The 24937-nt window shown below is 41.2% G+C and overlaps 1 protein-coding gene across 1 annotated transcript in view; it reads left to right on the top strand.

The window, feature by feature from the left end:
* Positions 1–18102, top strand: part of LOC309573731 (uncharacterized protein) — an 83798-nt gene extending 65696 nt beyond the window's left edge. The window contains exons 6-7 of the mRNA XM_082282889.1: positions 8682–9002; positions 18076–18102. Of these exons, the coding sequence (XP_082139015.1) occupies positions 8682–8791 (110 nt within the window). The 3' untranslated portion in view covers positions 8792–9002; positions 18076–18102. The remainder of the gene's footprint in view (positions 1–8681; positions 9003–18075) is intronic.
* Positions 18103–24937: the final 6835 nt, after the last annotated feature.

Here is a 24937-nt window from a genome sequence, read left to right as displayed (position 1 = left end):
CTGCTTCTTTGCTAATTTGTTTATAAGCACATGCATAGATTCCTATTATAGATAAATTTGCATTTAAATCACTATTTAGTGATTTACTTCCTTGCCTAGCATTTATCAAAATTTTACAGAAAACCTTCTTGTTCTGAGAAAAAAAAAAAACCAAACTAAAAACTAAACCTCCAAAGGCTATTTTGGTTCAAATTATTTTCGTAATATTTTGGCAAAGCAATTTTCTGCATTTTTCCCAAGACTTTTTGGGCAGGGGTTATACCAGTTCCTGTTATCCAGATGTGGAAAATATTGGTAACAACAAGTTGCATATAAACATCAGTGCCCATAAAGGTATTGTAAGGTAATAGAAAAGCATCACTTCAAAATTAAAACTAACAACAGATTTAATTTAATTATCTGCCTAAAATACACCTAAGCATACAATATCAGGGCATGCAAGAATGCAGCTTTGGAAGAACCTTAATCTGAGCAGAGGATGAGACTCCCAGGGTATTTCTGCATGAGGAGTCACTGATAGCATGTGAGGGACAACTTCGTGTGTCTCCACAAGTCAGTGAAGGACTTGGCCTTGATGTCATGAAGACAACAGAGCTTGATCCACAGTCTAACTGGCAGCATCTCGTAAGTGATGCAGTCTATATGTGTGATCCATGTCAAGGAATTCTGAATTTTGTCCTTTTATTATATATGCAATCACCTGTAACAGTCTAAAAACAAAGCACCCAGACCACCCCATTTCCTAACAGAGGGACCTTCTGTCACGCTCTGCACTGCTTCTGTGACAGTGCTTGATGACAGGATGATCTGAAGTTTAAAAAGAGCAAGCAACAAGTTTCTGTCAATTCGTTAGTGTTACTGGTACCACCTAACAGGACTCAATGAAGGTCTTACCTAAAAAAAGTTGCATGGTTTTTATTAAATATGAAGAGTTAACAGGAGCCCAGCTCCTGTCTACCCACTAGGCATGATTCCACCAATATAAGTCACCTTTTTCATTTTCCAAGGTTGGTGCACTAACCTGAGTTTCCATGACCATCTTATGCTTTCACAGAATTTCACCAGCTTATGTCTCCCCATCACAGTATTATAAAAACAGCTGCCAGTAATGACATTGTTAAAAAAAAAAAAAGGTAATTCTTTTACATAAATAGGTGCAGCACATAAGAAAACTGCAACGACAGTGTGGGTCCAGAGCAGTTTTTCTTCCAGGTCTCCTCAAACCCTTCACCCAAGCACCACGCTGGGCCAAACCCTGCCCTGCACCTCCAGCCATGGATTCAGCACATTGGTCCCGGGGCCGGGGGATCTTGCAAGCTGCAAACCATCACGAGCTGTCAACAACGTCCACAAATCTCACAGACATCTGTGGCTTATCAAGCCAGCAGCATTTTTCCTACATTAATCTCCACTAGGCCTGCCCCAGCTTTCATTTCAAAAGACTTGGCATGGTATCTTCGAAAAAAAAAAAAAAGAACAAAAAATTTAAAAAATTGCTCGATTTCTTGAGATGCAGCTGGTTAGGAGCACTGCCTTTGAAATGTGAGCACTTGCAGAGATGTCGACATGCTCATTGCAGGCAGCTTGCAGCACAGGGGACAGCACTAATGACTGCAAAAGGCTTTTAGAAGCTGCCTTTGGGTGATCCCTCCCCTTCTTTTTGGGGAGTTTGGGGACTGCTTTAAGTAGCTGCCATGCTGGTGGTTTCATCTGAGTACAGTGCCCTCATGTTGAACACTCTCCACCAGCCATTGGTTCTCCCAGCAGATCTCAAAGACCTGCTGGAAGGGCTGCAGCATCCTCCTGCTGTTCATGTTGGTGTTCTCCAGTGCTGGCTTTGGAGATGGTGGCCAAATTAAGGCAACAGCCTTCACTGTGATGTGATGAAAACCCAGGAAACTACTCCACCACACTGCACATGTCCACCTGGGACCCCTGACCACACTGGTCATCATCCTTCCCACAGCTTGAAGGATCTCTTATAACCTTTTCATAAAAATCTTAGGGCATAAGCAGTAATTAACACTCATTTTCTTGGCACAGCCGAGAAATATTAGCACAACAAAAGCCCAGCCACCAGTGTCTCAGTTTACCTGGCACCTTTCACTGCCCCTATAGAGTGCAGGTGGGGCAGGTGAATTGTTGTCCTTACCAGTTTAAAAGCACAGGAGGAAAGATGGCTGTGCTCCACACAGATTTTAAAAAAAAAGAACTAATGGTGTTTATAGTTACAGCCCATATTCAGCTCCAGCTGTCTCAAAGCAGAGTGACATAAAACACATAAGTTCATTGTATTTCACAAGAGGATATCTATATCCTTTCATATCACATTAAAAATGTCAAAATATCTTTCTGTCCGGAGCATGCATGCCAGGAAAAGGTCAGAGCAGCATTTTCAGTGTTGAGCACGTGGTGCTCATCACTAGACCAACTCTTCTCTGCTGTGAACATCTCAAACTGAGTTATCAACTCAGATACTCTTCCCTCTACAGCAGAGTGATGCATTTAAAAGCAGAAAACTTAACACTTCTTAGGTCAAGAGAATGTTAAAAATTTAACTTCCCTTTTCTGCAGAAATTCAACGAAGCAAGTACATTGTTAATATTTTCAAGAAAAGAACTGGTAGGTCACTTACCTGTTTATAGTGGTCTATGTATGTTCTAGGAAAGATTTATTGCATTGTGAGTTTGAAATTATTCACTTGCAGCAGCTTGGGAGCAGCTTTCAGTATCATGTCCAATGGCTTCATTAAATGAATGGGGCACCAAGATGCTTGAGTCTTCATGTAAGCAGGAAAATTTGTGACTATAAATGAAGTAACTTAAAATATCTTTTCATATGAAACTTCACAGCCAGTTCATCCTAGTCCTGAAGAAGCTGAGAATTTATAGCTCACTTAATATCTTGAGGCAGGGCTGTAGTTAGGAGATGTTGGAATCCCATCAACTTTGACATAGGAATTTGTTACATTCAGAGACCAGGAATTTAATAAAAACAGGGTTTCATTAAGAGGACTGCCAGAAACACCCAGCCAGTATGTCAGAGAAACGCTGGTCTTGCCTTACTATTCATCAGCAGTCACAAAATACAACTCCACACCAATTATCTGACGATTAATCTGAAAAAAAATCTTTCCACCAGTCACATTTCTTTAAAAATTAGGTTTTTTAATGTAACCAGTGTGATGAGGACTCAAGAGGATGTGAAACCTCATCCCTCTACACTGAGTTTAGGACATCCCATCACTTCTGTGTGGCTTTTACAAAGCAGAAGAAAGCCTTGGGACCCTGGGATGAGTGTCCTAGGGATCGCAGAATCACAGAATCATGTAGTTTGGAAAAGACCCCTGAGATCATCAAGTCCAAATTTTGACTCATCACCACCTTGTCAACTAGACCATGGCATTAAATGGTGTTTTTTGAACACATCCAGGAACAGTGATTCCACCACCTCCCTGGAGAGCCCATTCCAATGCCAGACAACCATAAAGAAATTCCTCCTGATGTTCAGGATTATGCATCCTTCTCCAAGTTCCATACTGCCAGCCAATGTTTTCAAATCTGATGGTAACTCTAATATTTCATTTTCAGTCATAAGAAAAAAATACATATTTCTACATTAAATTTTTTTTCCCTAAGCTAAATTGGTAATTCCCCAGTGATAAACCCCAACAGACAGCTTATCCTTAAGAGACAAATTTGAAAGAATGACACCAAAGTCAGTACAGTTACGTTAATGCAAACACTAAGCTCAACCTTTTCACTCCACTTTTAAAACTTGCCTTTCTCTGAGCTACTGTAAATCTTTATGGAGCTATGGAGACCCATATCCCCATGTCCAGATTACCAGGATCCATTGACAAAACACCACTGAGGCCACCTTGAACCATCAGTCATTTCTCTGGCTTCATCTTTAAAGGAAGTTGGAACATCAAAGAACATACAGTTTCACATTTACTGTGAAGCAAAACGCAGCTCCATCAGAAGACACTTGACTTCTCTTAACTAAGAAATATTTTTCTTTTCCTTTAAATGTCTCCCCCATGCTGCCTCATCTTGACCTATTTCTTTATCTCAAGCACTGTCATTCCTAATGTTTTGGTCTACTAGAGATAAGACTGCCACTTTTTCTGATGCCCATCCATGTCCAACCATAGTGATCCATCAGCTGCTTGGCATGAACTGGAGCTATTTCTCTTTGTTATTTTAAATAGTCTTACACATGCAAAAAGGGGACATTGCTTGTCTTGTTCTTGTTGCAATCAGATTTATAGAAAATCTGCTGAGTTGGAAGGGATCCACCAAAATCATCAAGTCCAACCCTTGGCCCTGGTCAGGACACCCTGAGAATCCCACAATGTGTCCCAGAATGTTGTCCAAATGCTTCTTGAACTCTGTCAGACTGGTGCTTTGACCACTTCCCTGAGGAGCCTGTTCCAGTGCCCAGCCACTCTCTGGGTGAAGAACCTTTTCCTGACACCCAACCTAAACCTCCCCCAGCTCAGCTTCCCGCTATTTCCTCAAGTTCCTTTGTATACATGTACTGTATACATAAAGTACATATTTGGAGGATGCATTAGTTAGATCTAATTTCATCAAGCTCTCATGAAGTTTGAGGATTTCAAGCTGAAATGGTATTGAGTGTTCAGGGTTTAAAAGCCTTCCCACTTTCCAGCAGTTTCTGTCTCCCAGTGCCCAGACCCCTGAGCCCTATTGTGGCTTGTCAGCTTTCCTTGGCTCTGCGGTTGCCTGCCACCATCTAAACCACAGAAAAACAAAACACATTTCATTTGCATCTCATCTGTTCTCAGGCTTGGGTTTAGGTCATGTTTTAGAAGTTCTGCTTCTTGTTCATAGTAGGTTTTGCATATGAATCAGTAGGGTTGTTAAGCTGTTAGGCTCGTGCTTCCCCCAGGCTTCAATTGAACTGATAACAGTTTGGGGTGTAATACAAGTGTTTGCTTTTGTAGCAGTATTTTAGAGCACTCCTCGCTATATCAAGTAGTGCTCTTCAGCCCTGCTGCCCTCAGAGCACTTTACTGACATCGTTGCTGTAAGCCTGATGTCACCAAACCCCTCCTGTACAAAACCAAGAGTTAAACATTTCCTTTAACTGCCCCAGGCCCTTTAATGCCTCTTTGCTGTTCTTGTCAGTCATCATAGAATGGCCTGGTTTGGAAGGGACCTTTAAGATCATGTGGCTCCAAAGCCCTTTTGTGGGAAGAGACACCTTTCACTAGACCAGGTCACTAAGAGCCCCGTCCAACCTGACCTTGAGCACTTCCAGGGATGGGACACCCACAGCCTCTCTGGGCAATCTCTTCCAGTGCCTCACCACCCCCACAGTAAGGAATTTCTTTCTAATATCTAAAATAAACCTGCTCTCTTTCAGTTGAAGTTGTTCCCCTTGTCCTGTCACTACAGTCTCAAGTCTATAATTTTTCTGCTTTTATTTTTTGTGTCTCCTATGTGTTGCATCCTTTTTTTCACCAAAGCTTTTAATCAATTAAAACCAGTGAAGAACGGTTTTATTGTTAGCTGCTCCCCACCCCAAACAGTTCTCTTTCCCCACATCCTATTGCCAGAGACAGGGTATACCCAACACGACCAAGAACAGTGTGGGTCAACTTCAAAGCAGGCTCCTATTGACACACTAATTCCCTGTCACCTCAGAGATTTCATGTGCCAATTTCTTCAATAATTAGGCTCTGCCAGCAAAGAGGTGAAATTATTGTTTTAATATTAGCCTTCCTTTTATCTTTGAAAAGGAGCATTTGTTTTGGCACTATCAAGACAAACCTTAATAAACTGACTGGCAAACATTGTGTTTAGCAATGAAAATGATACCCGGACAGGGATTATAATGTAAGCAATAAAAGGGAATAGAGAGATTTAGGAAAGGATGTGATTTATAATGACTTTAAGGAGGATAAGCTTCTACATCTGTGATTGCTTGATTCTATAATATTTTAATTGATTATCAGAGCTAACAGGTTTATTTTTTCATGTGAATAAAAGCTGTTCTACTTCAGCTTTTGTTTGCATTTATTTTACAGCCGATATTAACATGGATATTTTTTCATAAATTTTGGCTCCATCATGTTGTACTCATTCCATAGGCTTAGAAACCTAAATTAGCTTGGGCTGGGGGAGGGAGCCAGGAAAGCTTGTGGTTACACCTGTTACTCTCTGTAGTAGTGGAGGGGTTTTTTAGGATTTTAGATGAAAAACAGTATCACTCTGCACTGACTCACCATCCTTTTCTTTACTCTCTGCTGACAGGTCCCCCAGCAAATACCACTCTCCCCTTCAGGCTGGTTTTCAGCCACATTGACAAATTCAACACAAACCCAAACAATTCAGAGGGGTACCTGAAGCCATCCAACATACATTTTTTGCACCCCACTGAAGGCAATAGGTCCTAAGGTGGTAACTCCCCCCCATGCCTTTTCTGAAACAAGTTAGGTTGATTGTTATTTATTTCTCTATAAACTAATCATTCTCTCCACAACTCAAAATTCAGGGAAGCCTTTAGATGCTGGTAAGCATGTACCTTTTTTTAAACAGGTAAAGAAACTCACGGTGCTGCTCACAATGGGTTTCTCTCCTACAGTGCTTTTAACTCACATTTACAAAAATGGAGAGATTTTAATGTAAATTCTGTTATTTATGGAATATATTTTTTATAGTTATTTGCAAACAGGGTGCAGGAGTGAGGACGGAGTACACCCTGAGTTGTGTACCTGCTTGTGAATTTTAGGCACCTCTTTCTGAGGCTTGCAAGGAAATTTTTAGCTTTTGCACAGTCCCCCAGCCTCATTCAGTATTTGGGGCTGGAGGCAATACTTCAGAACTGTTATGGTAAGAATCCATGGTTTTTAAGGTCTTTTTCAATCTAAATGACTCCATGATTCTACAAAGTTTGAGGGTTCCTGAAGGTACCAGTAAGGACGTAATAAAACAAATCCTGGGACAGCCCCTTGGGAAGATGCAAAAGCTCAAGGGTTTTAAGTAAAAATAGTAGCAGAAAGAATTCACATATTTTCTGCCACTCAAATAAGAAAACCAAACAAAAACCAACTCTATCAGAAACAGCTTTAAATCTAAACACCAATGATATTTTGAAGAACTGGCATTTGAAAGCTCTTACGTCTTTTAACAAAAAATGCAATTCTTCATAGCACTGCATTTGCTTGAAAATCAGGTTATACTACATTATTCCTGTGCACTTCCTAATTGGATTTTCCAACTAAGACTTTAATAAATTTTTTATTCTCTTACGAAGTTTCAATAACATTTTGGTGTAGTTTCTCCACAGAAAGCCCTAGAAGCCAAGAAGTAAAATTTACTTCACTTGATTCAAGTAGCTGTGGATTCATTTTGGGGAAAAAAATCACCATAAAAATCAGGGTCTACTTGCAGATGGCAAACTTAACATGTAGATGTAACCTTACTCTAAGCAGTGAACAATGCATATTTCCTAAATGAATAAGTGAAATATAGGTTCAGGTCAGAAGGGCTCTTATTTCTACTGTGTAAGCAAGAAAGCCTGAAATATCTAAGCCTAAAAATAATTTCAATGACATTTGTACATGTAGACCAGCCTTTATATCTGTTAACATTCAACAGAATAATTAAATACACTCTTAAAATTCAAGATAAAATGAATACTTACTTTTCTCTCCCTACAAATTTTACAATTATTGTTCCACTTCACAGGAAAGCAAGTAAAGCTTTACTTTTAAAGTGTGCATTTTAATTTTTCTGCCTATGTGCAAAACATTTGCTTTTATTAGAACTGTTGGAGAAGAAAAAAAAGATCAGTCTTTAACTGGCCACAGCAGTAGATATTTTTAAGGGAGTAAACATCAAATTAAAATGAAGGCTATCCCATTAAATATTATGCAGCTCAGAGTGGAATCTGGCCCTATGAAGGTCAGTAGGGATTTTGCATGTTTGGTCTGTACTGGACATGTGGAGAGCACCTTGCTTCCAGCCCAAGGCAGACCTGTGTTTTCAGCGTCCTGCAGTGCCAGTTTTACCTTTCAACACTTGATGGAGCAGTTTCCCTGGATTTCCGTTTTGCCTCGGTCCTGCTCCATCTTACCTTCCTGCTGCCTCAATCCATCAGGAGCATTTCCTGCCAGCTTGGTGCTGTAAAAAAAAAAACAACAAAAACCAGCCCAGACTGAGAGACTTGTAGAAAAGCATACTATGGACTGCAGCCTGAAACAAAAAAAGAAAGTCAGGAGTTTAAAATTCAATTCCTTACATTCATATTGCTAATTTCTAAAAAATGCTGAAATCCTCTGTTGTTTAAGTGAAGCCATCACAGTATCTTCTGACACAAGGAGAATTAAAAAGTGTTTGGACAATTCCCTCAGGCACATGGTGCAATTCTTGAGGTGTCCTGTGCAGGGCCAAGGGTTGGACTCAGTCCTGATGGGTCCCTTCCAACTCAGCCTATTCTGTGATTAAGCAGGGATTTGGAGAACAGGCCTTAGGGCTTTGTTCTGGAACATCTTCCAGAAGAGGAATTGGCTGGTTGGCAGACAGTATCAGGGATGGCCAGCATCCTCCAAAGGAGACTGAAGTTTGCTCTTGTCTCAGTGTAAGACCGGACCTCAGCATTGGTTTCCCTACTTGTGTCAACATTGTCAAAAATCTGTTTCTCTTTCACAGAAAACTTGGCAGGAGAAAAAGAAAAAGAACCAAAAGTACACAGACAGCTAAAGGAATGGACCAAACTGACTGCATCTCTGCAAAAGGACACCTCAAACCCTATGAAATAAGCTCTCCACTTCATTAAACATATACAGTTACAAGCTAACATGGAAATAAGGATGCAGGACATTGTTCTGAAGGCTTTAAAAATCCTCTGTAATCAATATACTGGCAAAATACAACTTTAGCAGCAGCAGTTCACTATCTGGCTTACCTACTAATCCTTTAATCTTTGCTACAACCAAGCTGAGAGTGCCAACAAATGCCATGCCATAAAAGGTGGGTATTCTCACATACTTTCCTATGCTTTGCATGATTAGAGCTTAATTCTATTAATCACAGACTTCCTGAATGAAAATGAGATTTGGGGAAATTGTCAGGATTTCATGATGACACTTGGGAATTGTAGTCTTTGGCTGAGAAGCATCCTTTTAAGCATACCATGAGTCAAATTCCCTCCTCCCTTTTCTGTTTGCAAATTTCAGCCGTTTCCCTTTGTGAAAAGTGATTCTTACTCCATGTTTTTAATGTAAGACTTTGTACAGCCCTAATGGTAAAAGGTAATAGAGCTGATGCCATGGGTGATTCCCAGCTTGCAACCAAGCAGTCCAAGAACTGGGGAGGCACATGTACAAGATTGCAGACTGCTCAATGAGATCTGTTTTGAAGAAAGCTGCTGCAACTTTCTCATAGTCTTGGGCTGCAAGGTATCGATTACTATTTTGATTAAGAGAAAGACATCCTAAGAACAGACTCCTGTCAGATTCACATCTCAGTGGTCAAGCCAAAACTTCTTATATTTCCACAGGAGTAGCACTCAAAAGGAAAAGAAAGTCAGGGACAAAATAAGCGCCCCAATAACAGCAAATCCTGAACAAACGAGCATCAAGAAAACCCATCAAATCAAACCAAACCAAACCAAACCAAACCAAACCAAACCCAACCCAAACAAACCAAACCCCAGCATCTCTGCTTTGATCCAATTTGGTCCAATTGCAAAGGCCAAACAAAAATGTGGAGGACCAGCAGGAGAGGAAGGAGGGAGGAAGATAAAGAGGCAGCCCTAACATGGATGCAGAGCTGCTGAAATTAGAGTATTTGGAAATAAAATCAGAGAGACTTCCTTGTATCAGTGTTTTATCCTGGCTCCTTGGCCAAGACCCTGACTGGCATAGATCACAGCAACTTTGCTGAAGCTGCCTGTATTTATAGCAGATGGAACCTGGCACTGCAGTTGTGCAGAATTGCTGGTCTGTACATGTGCAGTTCCTAACAAGTGCATGGCCAAGGAGGGCACAGCAGCAAACCTCACGTACTATCCCGGTGGCAAAAATTGCTCCCTACTTCTTCCTAAATGACTGTAGTAAACTGTCCAGGCTAACCTGGAGGAAACATACCACTTCTTTTGCCTATTTCTCCTACAGCTCTGGCACTGCAGCCTTTCAGGGACACCTTCTGTGGATTAGAAATTACTCCTTTTCTTCTGATGCATGGTGTGACTAAGGCAACAGGAACATTTGATCCTTATCACTCCAGGGCTTGACTTGGCACAATGTGATCCACCCTACTCTTATTAAGCTGGAAAACACCCTGCAAACTTGCTTAGCCCATGTTCTTTGTCATTTAGCATAAAAAAAAAGGAAGAAAAAACCCCCAAACAAAATCCACCCCGTGGGGAAAACACATCAGTAAAGATTAAAGCAAGCAAAAGTGAGTTTCTTCCCCCAGGAGTCTCCAAACCCCAGGACAACAGCAAGCAGACCTTTGAAACTACTTGGCTTAAAGGGTTGTAGTGAAACCAAAGCCCAAGGCCACAGTCTGGGAGCACAATCTGGGAGCACACCCTGTCCCAGCCTGAGGCAGGAGGGCACCAATGCACAGGCTCCCCACACACTGTACATCCTAAAATTCCTGCTGTCATAACCCAAACTGAAGTGCTCCCAGCTTCACGTCCTGACTTTTTATGGTACTTTTTCTGTGTTGTTAATAGATTTCGCCTTTCCAAGTAGAAACAGCTTTCAAGCTCATTCCTGAGCAGACTTTATCTGAAAGGAGCTGCTGTCCCTCAGGAACGTAGTGGAAAATATGAAACCACAATGAAAGTTATATCTGGAAACTTCCCATGTGATGAGCTTCAACTTTGTTATGGTAAATATGCTGCTTCTGTTCAGCAACAACCTTGGCAGAGTTACAGTTTTTTTTCCCAGAAATCAAGTCCTGTATTGCTATGTGACAAAAGTAAATAATGACTCATTAAATGATCCTAAGAAGAAAAACTGAAGGCTTGCTCCTCTCGAAGGTATTTGCACTGGGAAATTTGATAATGTCACCAACCACAGCAGCAAACATTACTTGAAGGTTTTCTCCCTTCATTGAGCCAGCCAGGAGCATGCTGAAACCACTGCTCTCTGTGGTTGTGCAGTCACCTTCACAAGGCTTTGTTTTTCCATCCTCAAAGACTGATACAGAAAAAGCTATGTCTCAAAAGGGCAGTATGAAGAATTAGAAGCAGTGTCACAGCCAGTGTTCTTGGTGCCAGGCACACTGCACTTGAGAGACCAACTCTGTCCCTGGAATGCTTATTTTAATTCTGCTTGAGTTTGGCTAAATACTCCCAAAACAACCCCTCAAAGACCCCTCATAACCCTTGTACCAAACTAAAAACTCAGGCAAGACTCTCAAAGGCAAGAGGAAGGTTCATTTAGCAAAAGCAGTAAACCACAATACCAATAGTGTGATATGGAAAGTCAGCGTGAAACCCCTGATACTCCACCATGGAGCCAACACCAAAGGCATATTTGGATTTAAACAAATTATTCTTCCCCTCTCTTTCACAGCAGCTAAGGCATCAGCACTGGCACAGGCAATTTGTTTATGCCCCTTAAGTTACCTATCCATAGTACATTGTCTTGGCTGGGGTTTTGATGGGGAAGAGGAAAGAATGGGTTGTCTTTCATTTGCAACCATCACTTTGACATTGTAAGGCCTCTGCAGTAACACTCTTCTTAGCAACCTCTTTAGATTTAAAATTTTTTTAGTACATTTTAATCCATCCAAGTGCATATAATTAAATCAGATAGAATCTTTCTACAACAATTTCTTAACAGTGTAGGTTTGTAGCTCATTCCTTTTTCTTTTAATGGTCATATCTTTCCATGTGCACTCCTTGGGTACCTCTGGTATCACAAGGTGCTCCCCATCACTGGCTGCCTCTGCCAGGAGCTCCCTGGACACTCCTGGCCATGCTCAGTCACAAGCCTGGGTGCTGTCCCAGCTCCAGCTTGTTCTCCTCAAATAAACCTGGAATGCATCAGCTTTGGGGCAGCACTCATCATCCTTTTCAGTCTTTATGTGACAGTAATATGTGGCTGGGTCTGTTTTAGAGGAAAAATACCCACTGAAGAGGAGGATATATCTGCCCAGAGAGGGATTATGCTTCATGTGCAACACTGGGCTGGCAGTCATCCTGAAATCAGTAGAAACAGATGGATCCTCTTTAACTGCTTGCCACACACTGCTCTTAGCCTGGATAACTTCCACCAGGTGCAAAACCTCTACCTTTATCCAGTTTCCACAGAATATACTGGAAATGCTGTGCCATTATCAGTGCATTTGAAGCAGTTCATTTTGTGCCAGTTCCAGTCTTGGCAAATTTTCTTTAAAAAATCTGCATTAAAAATACTCAGATATTTTAGTTCCCTTTAATTTGAATAGAACAGCTACCTTTTTCTTCTCTTCAATTATGTGTACAGGATTTAAATACAATCTTGTGGGTATTGCTCAGCTCTGAAATGCCTCTAACTTCACTTCCATTTTCTCTTTTCTGCTCCCCACCTTCCCCACAGCCCACATCCTGCTTTCTCATTTCCATATCAGACAATATACATTATATTCTGGAAGGGAAAAAGAAAGCAGTAAAATTTTGATACACACTAAAAGCCAGAGTGGCATTCTCTCAATGTGCAAGAGTCTTGTCTCCAAAGTCAATAGGTTTTGTGAATTGCATATGCATGTCAAAACTTCCAGGCTGTGCCCACATCCACATTCATGTCTCATTTCTAACTCAGTCCATCCAGCCAGGTTAGCACAAGCTGGAGGATGCTGTGCTTCCATCCCTGCACATGGAAAGCAATGCCACAAATCTCCAGCTTGCTCTCTTCACTGTGGTCAGAGCCAAAAATGATCCATATTTGTTAGGTGAAAACCTATCTAGGGGAATGGAGCAGCTCTCTCCTGCAAGGACAGCAGGTACAGTCACCCCTGCTTAACCCTTACCATGTGCAGGACACCTTCCCCTAAAGCAACACCCACAGCAGTAAAGCAAAGCCTTCCTCTGCAGAAATTACTCGAGCTCTGCTGAGGTGCATGAATTGGTGACAACTGTTTCCACCTGACAACCTGCTCTGGGGACATCCTGCTGTACCAAGTTTTGTCAGCACATACATTTGAACCTCTGGCAATGTGTGCTCTCAGCCCAGAAAGCCAAACGTGTCCTGGGCTTCATCCAAAGCAGTGTGACCAGCAGGGCAAGGGAGGGGGGATTCTGCCCCTCTACTACTTCTGTCCCTCTGTTCCGGACATTCCACCTGCAGTGCTGCATCCAGCTCTGGGGTCCCCCCCAGAGGGAGGGCATGGACCTCCTGAAACATATCCAGAGGAGGCCACCAAGTTGATTAGAGAGATGAAGCACCTCTCATGTGTGGAAAGACTGAGACGATTGTGATTGTTCAGCCTGGAAAAGAGAAGGCCTTGGGATGACCTAATTGTGTCCTTCTAGTACCTGAAGGGAGCCTACAGGAAAGATGGAGAGGGGCTTTTTGAAAGAATGTGTAGTGACAGGACAGGGGGGAATGGATTCAAACTGAAAGAGAGTAGGTTTAGATTAGGTATTAGGGAGAAATTCCTTACTGTGAGGGTAAGGATTTAGCTACTCTGAGGCTCTGGCACAGGTTGCCCAGAGAAGCTGTGGATGCCCCATCCCTGGCAGTGGTCAAGGCCAGGTTGGATGGGGCCCTGGGCAACCTGACCTGGTGAAAGATGTCCCTGCCCATGGCAAGGGGTTGGACTGAGATGGTTAACCTTTAAAGTCCTTTCCAACACAAGCCATTCTATGATGACAGTGAAGTATTTAAGGAAAAACCTGAAAGGAACAACTCAAATTCTTATCAGAGACTGCTTTGGCTGTAAGTACCTTGTCAGGAAAGGCTAGCCAAAAGCATGGGGCTTTCTCTGTCAAAGGCCCTACCAGAGGTGCTATTAAGTGTTATCAACTGAACTTTCAGGTGAGTAATCCCTGAATTTCATCTGCAATCTCTAGCTTTCATCTGCAGATGGCTGTGTGAGTGGGTTTTTCTTGAGCAGCTCGGGTGTGCCCCTGCACTGCCCTTCTCCCAGCAAGCTGCTGTCCACTGCGGCGTAAGGGAAACTGGCTCTGCCCACAGCAGGGTGGAACTATTTTAGGTAGTAATGTCTGATACTAGAGGAGCATGAAATTCGGTCCTATCATAGCTGAAATGCCTAAACCCCCCTTAAAAAAAAAAAAAAAAGCCGTTGCAAAACCCTCCCAGAGGCTTATAGAGTGAATTCTGGAAATTGCTCTCAAGTTGTAAGCCAGTAAAACTTGTGTATCTTACAACTCAGTATTAAAAAAATGAAACAAAATACATCTACCCACTGCAATAGTCACACAGAGTTTTATGTATAGCTCGAAGGCTGAGTTGTAGAGGTGAGTTTTCAGGCCTGTATTCTCAGATCTGTTGTTGTGCACACAAAAGCAGCCCACTCAAAAACAATGTGCAATTGGCAGCACTGCCAGAGGGTTTATACAAGGCAGAGAAGACACCGAGGAGAAAATGCACTGTCACAATACCTGTAAACATACAGCCCTTCCCTTCCTAACACAAAAACTAGGACCAAGGAGTCTCATTGATTTGGCTTTAGTCAAATGCTAAAACATACAGGATTCCATCCAGAGACATTAAACTCCACGAAAAACACGGAGAAAGGAAGAATCAAATCCGTAATTGTTCTTCATGTAACGTGCATCACCCCACACAAGCAGTGAAAAAACTCTGTACTGTGAAATGCTTAAAGCTTTTGTCTGCTGAGCTCCCCACTAATAATTTTCCTTTCCCCAAGAAAGCCACAGACAGTGCAATCAAGGGCAGTCTGGTTTAGGCACACCAGGACCAAGAAGGAAAAAGTGATTTGCTCAGTGGTGACAACCCCACACACAAGTGCCCCAAAACAACAGGCTGTTAGCCCTCTCAATAGCGTTTCACAAGTGCCTGGAGAGTGGGATGCCTCCTGTTTGCCTGCAGGCAGAGACAGTCAGCCAAAAAGGAGGCGACCAAGGCCCTAACACCCAAAAGGATCCCTTTCCCCTGGTGCAAAACCAGAGAGGCACTTCTTCCCTAAGCTCCTGCGCACTTTGCTTATGTCACAAGCTTCAGGGAGAGACCATCTCAAGCCCAAGGCAGGCACAAAATCAGATTGGGTGAGACTGTTGGGTTTTGACTGTTTGGTTGAATTGGGGTTTTGTTTGTTTATTGGGTTTTTTAGTCCTTTTTTCCAGATTCTTGGATCATTTTTTCTGATTTAATACACAATTTTAGTCTCATTGATTCGGCTTTTGTCAAATGCTATTTGTGTCACGAGTTATTGGTACACTCAGCCCTTGCTTAACAGTGTAAGCAGTCTTTGCACTAGCCTACTAATTTTCTAAATGGGTGTACTAAAATACCTGATCAACTGCATTTCTTATTCACTGTAAATAAGTCATAAAAATGTAACTGAAGGCATTTTTTTCAGAGCTGGTATTCAGCTGATGTTACTAATCATAATTTGCTGCACCTTTCTGGTGCATGCAGAATGCTTGGTCAATGTAACTCGATAATTGTGGAGGAAAGGGCAGGCCCTTCACTGGGATAAGTTGTCAGAAATCCACTGGAAAATGCAGAACTGTAGCAAGACACCAGCTGAGCATTTTCCTTTAGATGCAGCCGTAGCCATAAGACACAAAAATCATTTAGCTGGATTTTATCTTTACATGATAACATTTCCCATCTTAAAAATAATAATTAAAAAAAAAATTTAAAAAAAAAGTGGACTAGACAAATTTTGGCACATTGTTGAGAATCAGTGACATTGCCATGGCTCAACAGATATTTGGAAAATACGTTCAGGTACAAGTCAGAATAAGAGGGAGAGCTAGTTCCATCTCTCAGTAAAGACTTTTACTCCCACTTAGAACCTGAGCTGTGAACTAGCGAAAGAACAGACCTGAAAATTATACATCCGCTTCAGAAGTGAGGGTCATCACTTCCCAGGGTGCTTATTCCTCTTCTGAAAAGCTTAGATGATGTCTAACACTCTGAAGAGGGTCAGGAGACCTGTTCACAAAGGCAGTGGCAGAGGACAAAAACATTGTTTTAACTCCAGATTGCGAAAACACTTGCATACTAAAATGAAGATGTGAAAAAAGTTATTGCACACATGTAACACTGCCTGTCCTTCTCAAATCCAAAATATCTCAGTTTAAAACTTGTATTCCTCTTGGAGATAGTTCAGAAAGGCAAAAATACAAGCAATAACCAATGGGAAAGGATGTCCATGTGCTGTGTGTGGTATTTTTGGGACTCTCAGGCATCCAACCCTTGATGAAGGAACAATATAAAATTGTTCTTCAAAAAGGATAAAACAAGCTCCAAAGTATATCTAAGTGCTGGTGGCACCTACCTACCCAGTAAGAGGTCAGGGGAATACTTTGTCAGATGCTATACAGACACATTCCCTTACATTACTTATGAATGAAGAAGCCCTGGTTTAAAAAAGCAAGAGCAGCTGTTAAGCTGAACACTGGGCGCTTTGAAAGTTACGTGACATCTTTAGAAGGGAAAAAAACTGTAGCTCTAATCACAAAAATGTGTTGCTTATATAAGTGATGAAATAGAGGAGAGAGTTGAAGGATCCTTATTTCATTTTTTAAAAAATGACCATGACTAACACAAGTCCTCTTTGGTTACTTGCCACTGAAACATCAGAGTGTAAAAGTATTACCCACCTATTTGGTGCCTGTTGGAATAAGTCACTTTGCTTGTGCCACACTATAAATAATGGTATTAATGGCAGGGAGTCAACCTATCTAGTGCTAGCAGATCCCCAGCCCTTTACTTGTCTGGGCAAGCAAATGCTTCAACTCCACACATCTCTTAAAAGAGCAACTGTTGGCCACTAAATCTTGCAGTCATAATTTTAGATTATGTCTGGGGCTTTTAATGAATGAATTTATTTATTTATGACAGTTTCTGCTTTTCAAGAATACACAAGGAACACAATCTCCTTTTAGATTTAGAGTTCCCTTAACCATTTCCTTGTCCTTCTGACGGCTACACCCTGGCTTCCTACTTGTGTTTTCTTTCATAACATCCTTGTAACTAGATCATAGGTAGAGATAATTAATATAGGTAGAAATAATTTACTATGACAACTCCATAATAAGAAAAGCCTCTAGGGACTTGCGACTATAAGCACAACCAGGTTAAAATCTACAAACCCAGGAAAAGTTGAAAAACCTGTTCTAGAAACTGTCTCTGTTTCTTCCCTGTTGTCTGGTAATGAGAAGAAAACAAAGGTTTTAAGGTCTCCTGCATAGCCTATATTTAGCTTGGCGGCATGTTTAGCTACGAAATTACCTAAATTGAAATTAATAACATTTTAACCATTTGCAATGTTCACTTCACAATGTTTTTGCCAAGAGCCACAGTAAGATCCTTCTCTCTGTCTGGGAAGATAGGGTCATTGAGGGCTTTTAGGCCCCTTAGGGCACTGCTGTCCTGCTCTGAAGCACAGCACACACCCAGAAAGTACAGACCACTTGGTAGCATTGATAGCACATGCACTTGCAGAAAACTCACTTTAATGGCACATGACATCAATCCCTAGGTGAAGCTGGATTGTCATGGGCCAGAAGAGCACCCTACAGCCAAATGTGTTTTATGGAGTTTCTCCTCTGGTCCTGCAAGGTTTTTTCTAACTGCACATGGAGTACAGGCCCAGTAAAACCAGGACCTCTGATGCTTTTTGAGTCTGTATTTTATCTTCCCTGCCTCCATGCCAAGAAGCTGTATGATTTAGGCCACCATTTTAGTTAAAAACCTTAACAAAACACAAACCCAAACACACATTTTCACCATCTTGTGTGTTAACTGCTCCTTGGATTGCTTAATCTGGTACAGTGATCTTTTTTGGAGATCTGTTCAGAAGGGCTATGTAATAGAGTTTTATCACCTGACATTTTAATTAAAGAAAAAGTAGCAACTTTTCATTCTTGTTTCATGTCTTTCCTTCACAGGGTGAAGGTTGTCATGAATTGTTTTCAGCCCCATCTTTACACACCTGGGCTCACTGTGAAGCCTTGCTCCAGGGCAAAGACTTCACCCCCTCAGCCATCAGCTCCTTATGCCACACCACTGCCAGGTTTCTTTTTGCTCAGGCCTTCAGAAATGCTTTGGTCTACACCACTGCCTGAAGCAGCACTGCATGGAGCATGTAATATCCAAGTACCGAGGGGATTTTCAAGGATCTAACAAGCATGGCAGCTGAAAGGAACTGTTTCTGGGCACATACCACGGTCTGTTCTCTCATTGATACCTAGAAATAGAAGAGTTTGAAGATATGATGAAGCATATTAAGGGAATTCTTCTCATCCATGTGCTGGATCTGCTATGTCGTAGAGTCATTTTGGGTGGAAGGGACTATTAAAGGACATCTGGCACAACCCCACTGCAGTAAACAGGGACATTTTCAACTAGACCAGGTTGCTCAGAGCCCCATCCAACCTGACCTTGAATGTTTCCAGGGATGAGGCATCTACCACCTCTCTGGGGAACCTGTGCCTGTGTTTCATCACTTGCATAGTAAAAAATTTCTTCCTTATGTCTAGTCTGAATCTACTGTCTTTTCCTTAACTTTATCACTTCATCCCAGCACATCAAACCAAGAGCATGCAAGGTGTCAGTTCATGCAAAAAACACCACCATGGCAACAAATACTATAACTTCCTATAAACCACATAGAAATGCCAGGTACTATATTATTAAAGGCAGGTAGTCTCACAAGCAGTGTAGAACACAGTCTACATAATCAGGATAGTCACAGTCATAGAATCTCACAGGTTGCTGATGCTGCAGCCATATGGCACAAGGCAGAAAATAAGTGTGAGGAAATGGGAGAAGTCACCAACATTGGGTGACTTCTTAGCACAAATAATAATGCAAGGCCATGCTGGCATTAGAAAAGAAACCATTGCCAACTTGTATTTGATTTGGAATATTTACTAGGGATATACAGGTAAAGTCTTTTGCCCTGTTGAAAGGCCATGGTTCTAACAGCATTTTTACTTTATATAAATATTTATTTATTTTTAGTTAAACTTTGACTTTACCTAAACCCTTTTGGATTAAAAGCCTTCAACTGCTCATTTTTCAACAGAACAAGGGGCAACAGATTTGATTAGTCTAATTCATACTCTCCTCTCTGCTGTGGGTGAGAATGAACTCGCATTTCAAAGTCTTGAAGTTGTCAACACTCACTGAATAAAGGATAACAGTTTCTTTTCCAGGCTTCGCTGTTAAGAGTTATTTTTATGTCAGCAAGGATTTACTTTTCTTTCTAATATAGCAACTTAACTATCTAAAAATCTATAAAATGGGATGAATAACATGCTTGAATGACACATGCATCAGCTCCATCCTTACACTCACCTACCCCACCAGACTCTTGTAAAAAGGGCATCCCGGGGAAACTCCACATTGCCTCCAATTACTCCCCCTCTACAGTCCCTGCATTTGGCTCTGAATTCCTTGCTGAAGATATTGCCTTGTAATGCAATATAATTATCATTTCACCTCAGCCATTGGTCACTATGATAGCAAAAACCAATTCCGAACCAAAACACACCACAAAACACAGAGAAAGAAGCTTCTAACCAAAAACGTGACCCGAACTTAGCAGTGATTTACTCAAAGCCTCATAATTGCCAGGTCTCAAGTCGAGATCAGTTTTATAAACTCATCCTTTTAGTTAGTATTAGTATTTTAAAAAAGCCAAAACACCAAAACAAAACAAAATGAAAACAGATGAAGAAACATTTACTTTCTTCCTCAAGTGCAAAGTCAGTTATGGGAGAAGATTAAAAAGGAATTTGAGTGAGATTCAGTTTGAAACCCAGTTTCAGTTTTCATATTGAATTCAAACTGCTGCTTCTGTTGTTTAAACATCATTTATGAACATTTGAGAAGCCCCTTAAAAGGCAAACTTAAGGTGAAGTTATCCCATTACACCATATTATTACCACTAATTTTCACAAGTGTACATTAATTTTTCCACTACTGAGATTTTAGGCCTGTTGCTCCCTAATGTCCTTTACAATGTAGTAATATTTATAAAGAAATTTAACTTTTTTTTTTTTTAACTCAAAGGTTGCTTTAAATATCTAAAGGATCATTCAAAAATGTTTTGAAAAACAGGATGAGAAAATAAATTGCATTTCTTTTGCCTACCACCAGAAAACACAATCTGGAGTGCCTCCATGCCTATAGGATAAATTGAAAATAAATCCATTGGTTTCAGCCTACAGCCATACATCTTCTGCAGTTTAGAAGTGACTCCCCTTAGTCAAGAGGCATTAAACATTTGCGGGGGTGAGGGGGTGTCAGCTCAGCCCCATCCATCTAGCAAACTGCAACATCAGTCCATGTCATCCTCCGGAACAGCAACCAGATACCTTCACTAGGGCAAGGAGAGATCATGTTTCATGGCCCATGGCTTGTGGAAGTGCTGGTCTTTCCTTACAGCTGAAGGAGGCTGGCTAATGTTGAATGCCTTATTAAACATGGATGTCGTCTCCCTACCCCACATGGAGCTGCAGCAGGCGCCCAACTCTATGTCTGCTCCAAGGCTGCAGCTCCCGCTCAAGGCTGATGTCGAGATGGGGTAAGGACCAAAGTTTTCCCTGCAACCAGTGCTGCCCTATGCACCTTCCCAAGAAAAGCAATTCAAGAACATTATTTCAGTTCCCCCTTTCCCCCCCAAATATACCTCCCCTCACCACTCATATGAGCTATGGCAATACAGACTGTGTTCAGAACCACAGAACCTTCCACGGCTTGATTTCACTGCAAGAAAACTTCTCTCTTGCTACAGGACATGGGAGATGGAACAGAACAGATAAATAATAAAAGAGTGAGACCCTGTGACACTGCTGTTGATTTCCCCTGGATGCTGCCATCACTCACTCTAGGCAAAGCCACTGCAGGAGCCACAGCTCCATTTACACAACCCAAAGTTACATCTCGTGAAGGAGAGTGCTGAGAGCAGGGAATTCTCCAGTCACTCACAAATCATTTCCACTCCTCCATGCTACTGTGAGCCCCAGGCTGTGAGATGCTGCCACAATGGGAGCAGTGTGGGCATTAATTAGTTCTCCCTATATCCAGAGAGCACCAACAGCTCAGTCTGGCTCCCTAGGACCAGGACCTCCAGCTGCTTTGTATTCAATGCCCATCGGGGTTTCGCTGGCCATTGCTGCATCTTCATATCCACCCTGCTCTGTCCGTGAGGGGAGGGCATACCCTGCCACCCTGACAGCCCAAACAACTCTGCCATGACTTGACCTCCCTTCTCCCACCGGGAGAAATGCCACTGTGTGGGTATAGAAACGTTTTGGGTATGAGCTCTTAACATAGAAGATAGCACAGAAGTTAAAACCAGTGCTTTTCTTTCATAGGGAAGAATAAAATTGAAAGTTCCAGTAAAACACTGAAGGAGGGGATAGCTTTAACCTAATTACTGTCAGGCAGACCATGAACTATCACATAGTCATGTTCTTTCTTCTATTCATGACCTTGATATTTCCACTGTACAACAAAGCTCTGGAATGCAGCTCTTGCATAGCTGGAGACATATAAAGAGAGCAATGATCAAATAGGTGAATATAAAAAAATGTTTAAAGAGTTTGAATTTTATTCTTGGGTGCAATAGGAGCCTGACACAGGCACTTGTGTAGACAGCATAACTTTATGTGCTCAACTCTCCACATCTTTTAATCCTGCTGGAATAAATTCTGACAGAGACATATATTCCAGGAGCTAAAGGGATACGGTACCAATATTCCTCGGTGTACTTTTTACTAAGCAAAGGGCACACTAGTATTTCTACATAAATAGTCAAGAAAAGAAGGTACAAAGTTTTAAAATAAATAAACTGATTTCAACAGGTGGAAAATATTACCATTACATTATGACTTCTCTTGGCAGATTAACCGTGAGTCTCAAGGGACCTGAGAGTTCAACAACATCAGCTTTCACTCATGCACAAAGGTGTAAAAACTCTCAACCTGCCTGAACATTTCTGTATAATTGTTGAGCTACTTTACATCCCATTTGGCCATAAGAATAATAATAATGTAATTTTACAGCATAAAAATAAACACATTGTTTCAGCAATTACCTGGACTATGATAGAAGCAAGAAAGGAAGTGGATGTGAAGGCCTAGGAGGCTATTACATCCTTCAGTTTAAAATATTTTAAGTCTGAATATTTGCTAATACTCAGTATTGCAATAATGATCTATCATTACTTAAATACGGAACAAGAAGGTAGTTACATGTCAAATACTACTGACTTACAACATCAACTTAAATTTACTTCTTACGTGCATCTTATTCTCAATACTAAGTGAAGCTGTAGGCATTTACAGAGGAAAATAAACCCCACAACCAAAACTTATCCCCTCCTACCTCCAAACCCAGAGCACAGATCACATTAAGGGCTGCATCAGTCCCTGATCCAAAAAGCATCAACTGACCTGAAATAATGAAAAAGCCAAAAGGGATAACAATGTGATTTCCCCCGTCCACCATTAGTTATTCAAGTTTATCAGGAACATAAAAAGGGAAAGAGTAGCTTTCCAAATACAGAGCACCTCTAGTTATTTCTCTAACTTGTGTGCTATAATTAGATTTGCTTCTCTATTGATGTTAATCCTTATAATATTGACTACCATGTATTAATTAAAAATTAAGAAAGTATATTAAATATTAGTTAAGTATTAATTTTCTAACATTAAATTCTGTATTATCCTTAATTTAATTTACCTAGAATAATAAATACCAGAGAGCCTTATTTTGGCAGTATATTGTGCTTTGGAATAATGTAATTAATCTGGTCTTAGTAAAATTTGGAATCAAAGTACAGCTGTTGAGCTGTAATGATGCTTGAATCCCTGGTATCACGCTGGAAATGTTTCCTTTCTCGCATTACTGCAGGAGGGTCTAACATTTGGGAAGTTTAGAAAAATAGCTTTGTAGTCAATTAACATTTATCAAAAGTCCTATTCCTTCTAAAAGTATTGATAATCAGGACTGAAATGTGCTGCCTTCCCTGGTCACATGCTGTGGCGATTGAAGCAGTCCCTGATTTCAGCGTGAGCCTCGATGGTGATTTCTGCTGCAAAAGTAAGCATTGAAGGGGTGTTTCAATCAACAGTCTGAGGGGGTTTCTCCCTCCTATTCAACACACCCAATATCCATGTTCTTGTTGCTGTTTGCTTGTGGCTGATGGACTTCAACCCCACCACTAACAAGGCACGCTGGAAGCTAAAGGCCACCCAAAACACACCCCACCACTGACCACCTTCGCCTCACACTTCAGTTCTCTCTGCACAGCCCCTGCATTACAACTGCAGGCAGAAATGCATTTCCTTCCTCTGCAGCAGCTTTGAAACTGCCTTCACAGTTTATCTTTCCGCTTAATTCTGCGCAGCTGTCGGGGCTGGTGGCCGGCCCAGCCGCACGCGGACCCCTCGGCAGCGCCGCAGAGGCGTTTTGTCATCTCTGCCTTTCTGCCCCTAATCCCCCGTGCTGGCTGCGGTCCCACCAATGCCTCATGAAAAAACAGATGGCAGTAACCGATATGGTCTGTAATTGTGGCCAGTTAATAGCAGAGGATAAGAGTGAGATAAGGACCAAGCGCTGGTGGCCAGCTGCTGCCGAGTTAACCCTTCCCGGCATCACCTCAGCGGCTTGAGCTGCTCGCATAAACCCAGGGTTGCACTATGGCTCTTTCCAGTTCCCCTTCTTTGCTTTTTTGCCATTTCACTCATTTCAGGGCCTTTGTGGCTATCAGAATAATTAATTTAAAGACTGATTCTTCCCTTCCACCTTCTAGTCAAGGATCTCAATAGCCACTGTCATTATGGCATTTCTTAGTGGAGCAGGTAACCCTGGCTCCATTTTAAAGACAAGTCAAAGAAGAGGAGAGATGTCTAGTGACTTCTCCAAAAGCTCAGGTCCAGATTTATACTGGTATTCATCCAGCATAACCCAGTTTAAACAAAGGCGTTGTTCTGCATTTCAATCAAATTCAGCCTTCAAAGTAAATATTAAGAGAATATTTAAGAGAAGTTCCTTTTTCCAAGCTATTAACGCCAAATTGAAAAAAACCCTGAAAAATAAACTTCAGAAGTAAGATACATGAAACACAACCATTTAATGCAAAAGCAAGTTCTAGCCTAAATCTAATGATTGAGATACTGCAGCTTTATCTTCAAGACTTGTATTCCCACACCATAAAAAACCAAAACAGCACACACATCTCTTCATGAGGTACTTGTCATGCACTTCTCATTTTGTTAGCTTCTCACTCCAGGAGAAAAAAACAACTGCTGCTAAAATTCATTTCAAAAAACTTCATCTTGTCTATCTTCCATTTGGACTCAGGCATATTTTAAAGTCAAGGCTTTCAGGAAAAAGACTAAGTCTGTCAACACAGATTGGGGTTAAGATGTTGAAACTTAATTCACATCAAAATATCTTGTTTTAACTTCTTAAGAAGGAGGAATATCTAATTTTACTTTGAAATTATATTGGAAATTCCAGTGTTACTGATCCAGACAGTATGAATAGAAAAAGGGAAACTCAAGGATAAACATTTTGAAGGTTTTTTCCAAGAGCAAAATGGTTGAATAACTTACTCAAAGTTTTCCTTAGCAGAAAGTTTAATTACCATTTTTCCACTCTAAACTGAAAGAGTGACTTTCCAAACTCTTAAAATCCTATGCAAAACCCCAGTATTTTCACTCTTAACAAGATGTGTGACAGCCCTAACTTGGTTATGGAAAAGGCAAATACTGGCCACATTCAACCAAAAGGCCT

Source organism: Coloeus monedula (assembly GCF_965178545.1).
Source record: "Coloeus monedula genome assembly, chromosome: 6".
NCBI lineage: Eukaryota > Metazoa > Chordata > Aves > Passeriformes > Corvidae > Coloeus > Coloeus monedula.
Note: the sequence above shows the minus strand (reverse complement) of the source record. Positions and strands in the feature narration are given on the sequence as shown.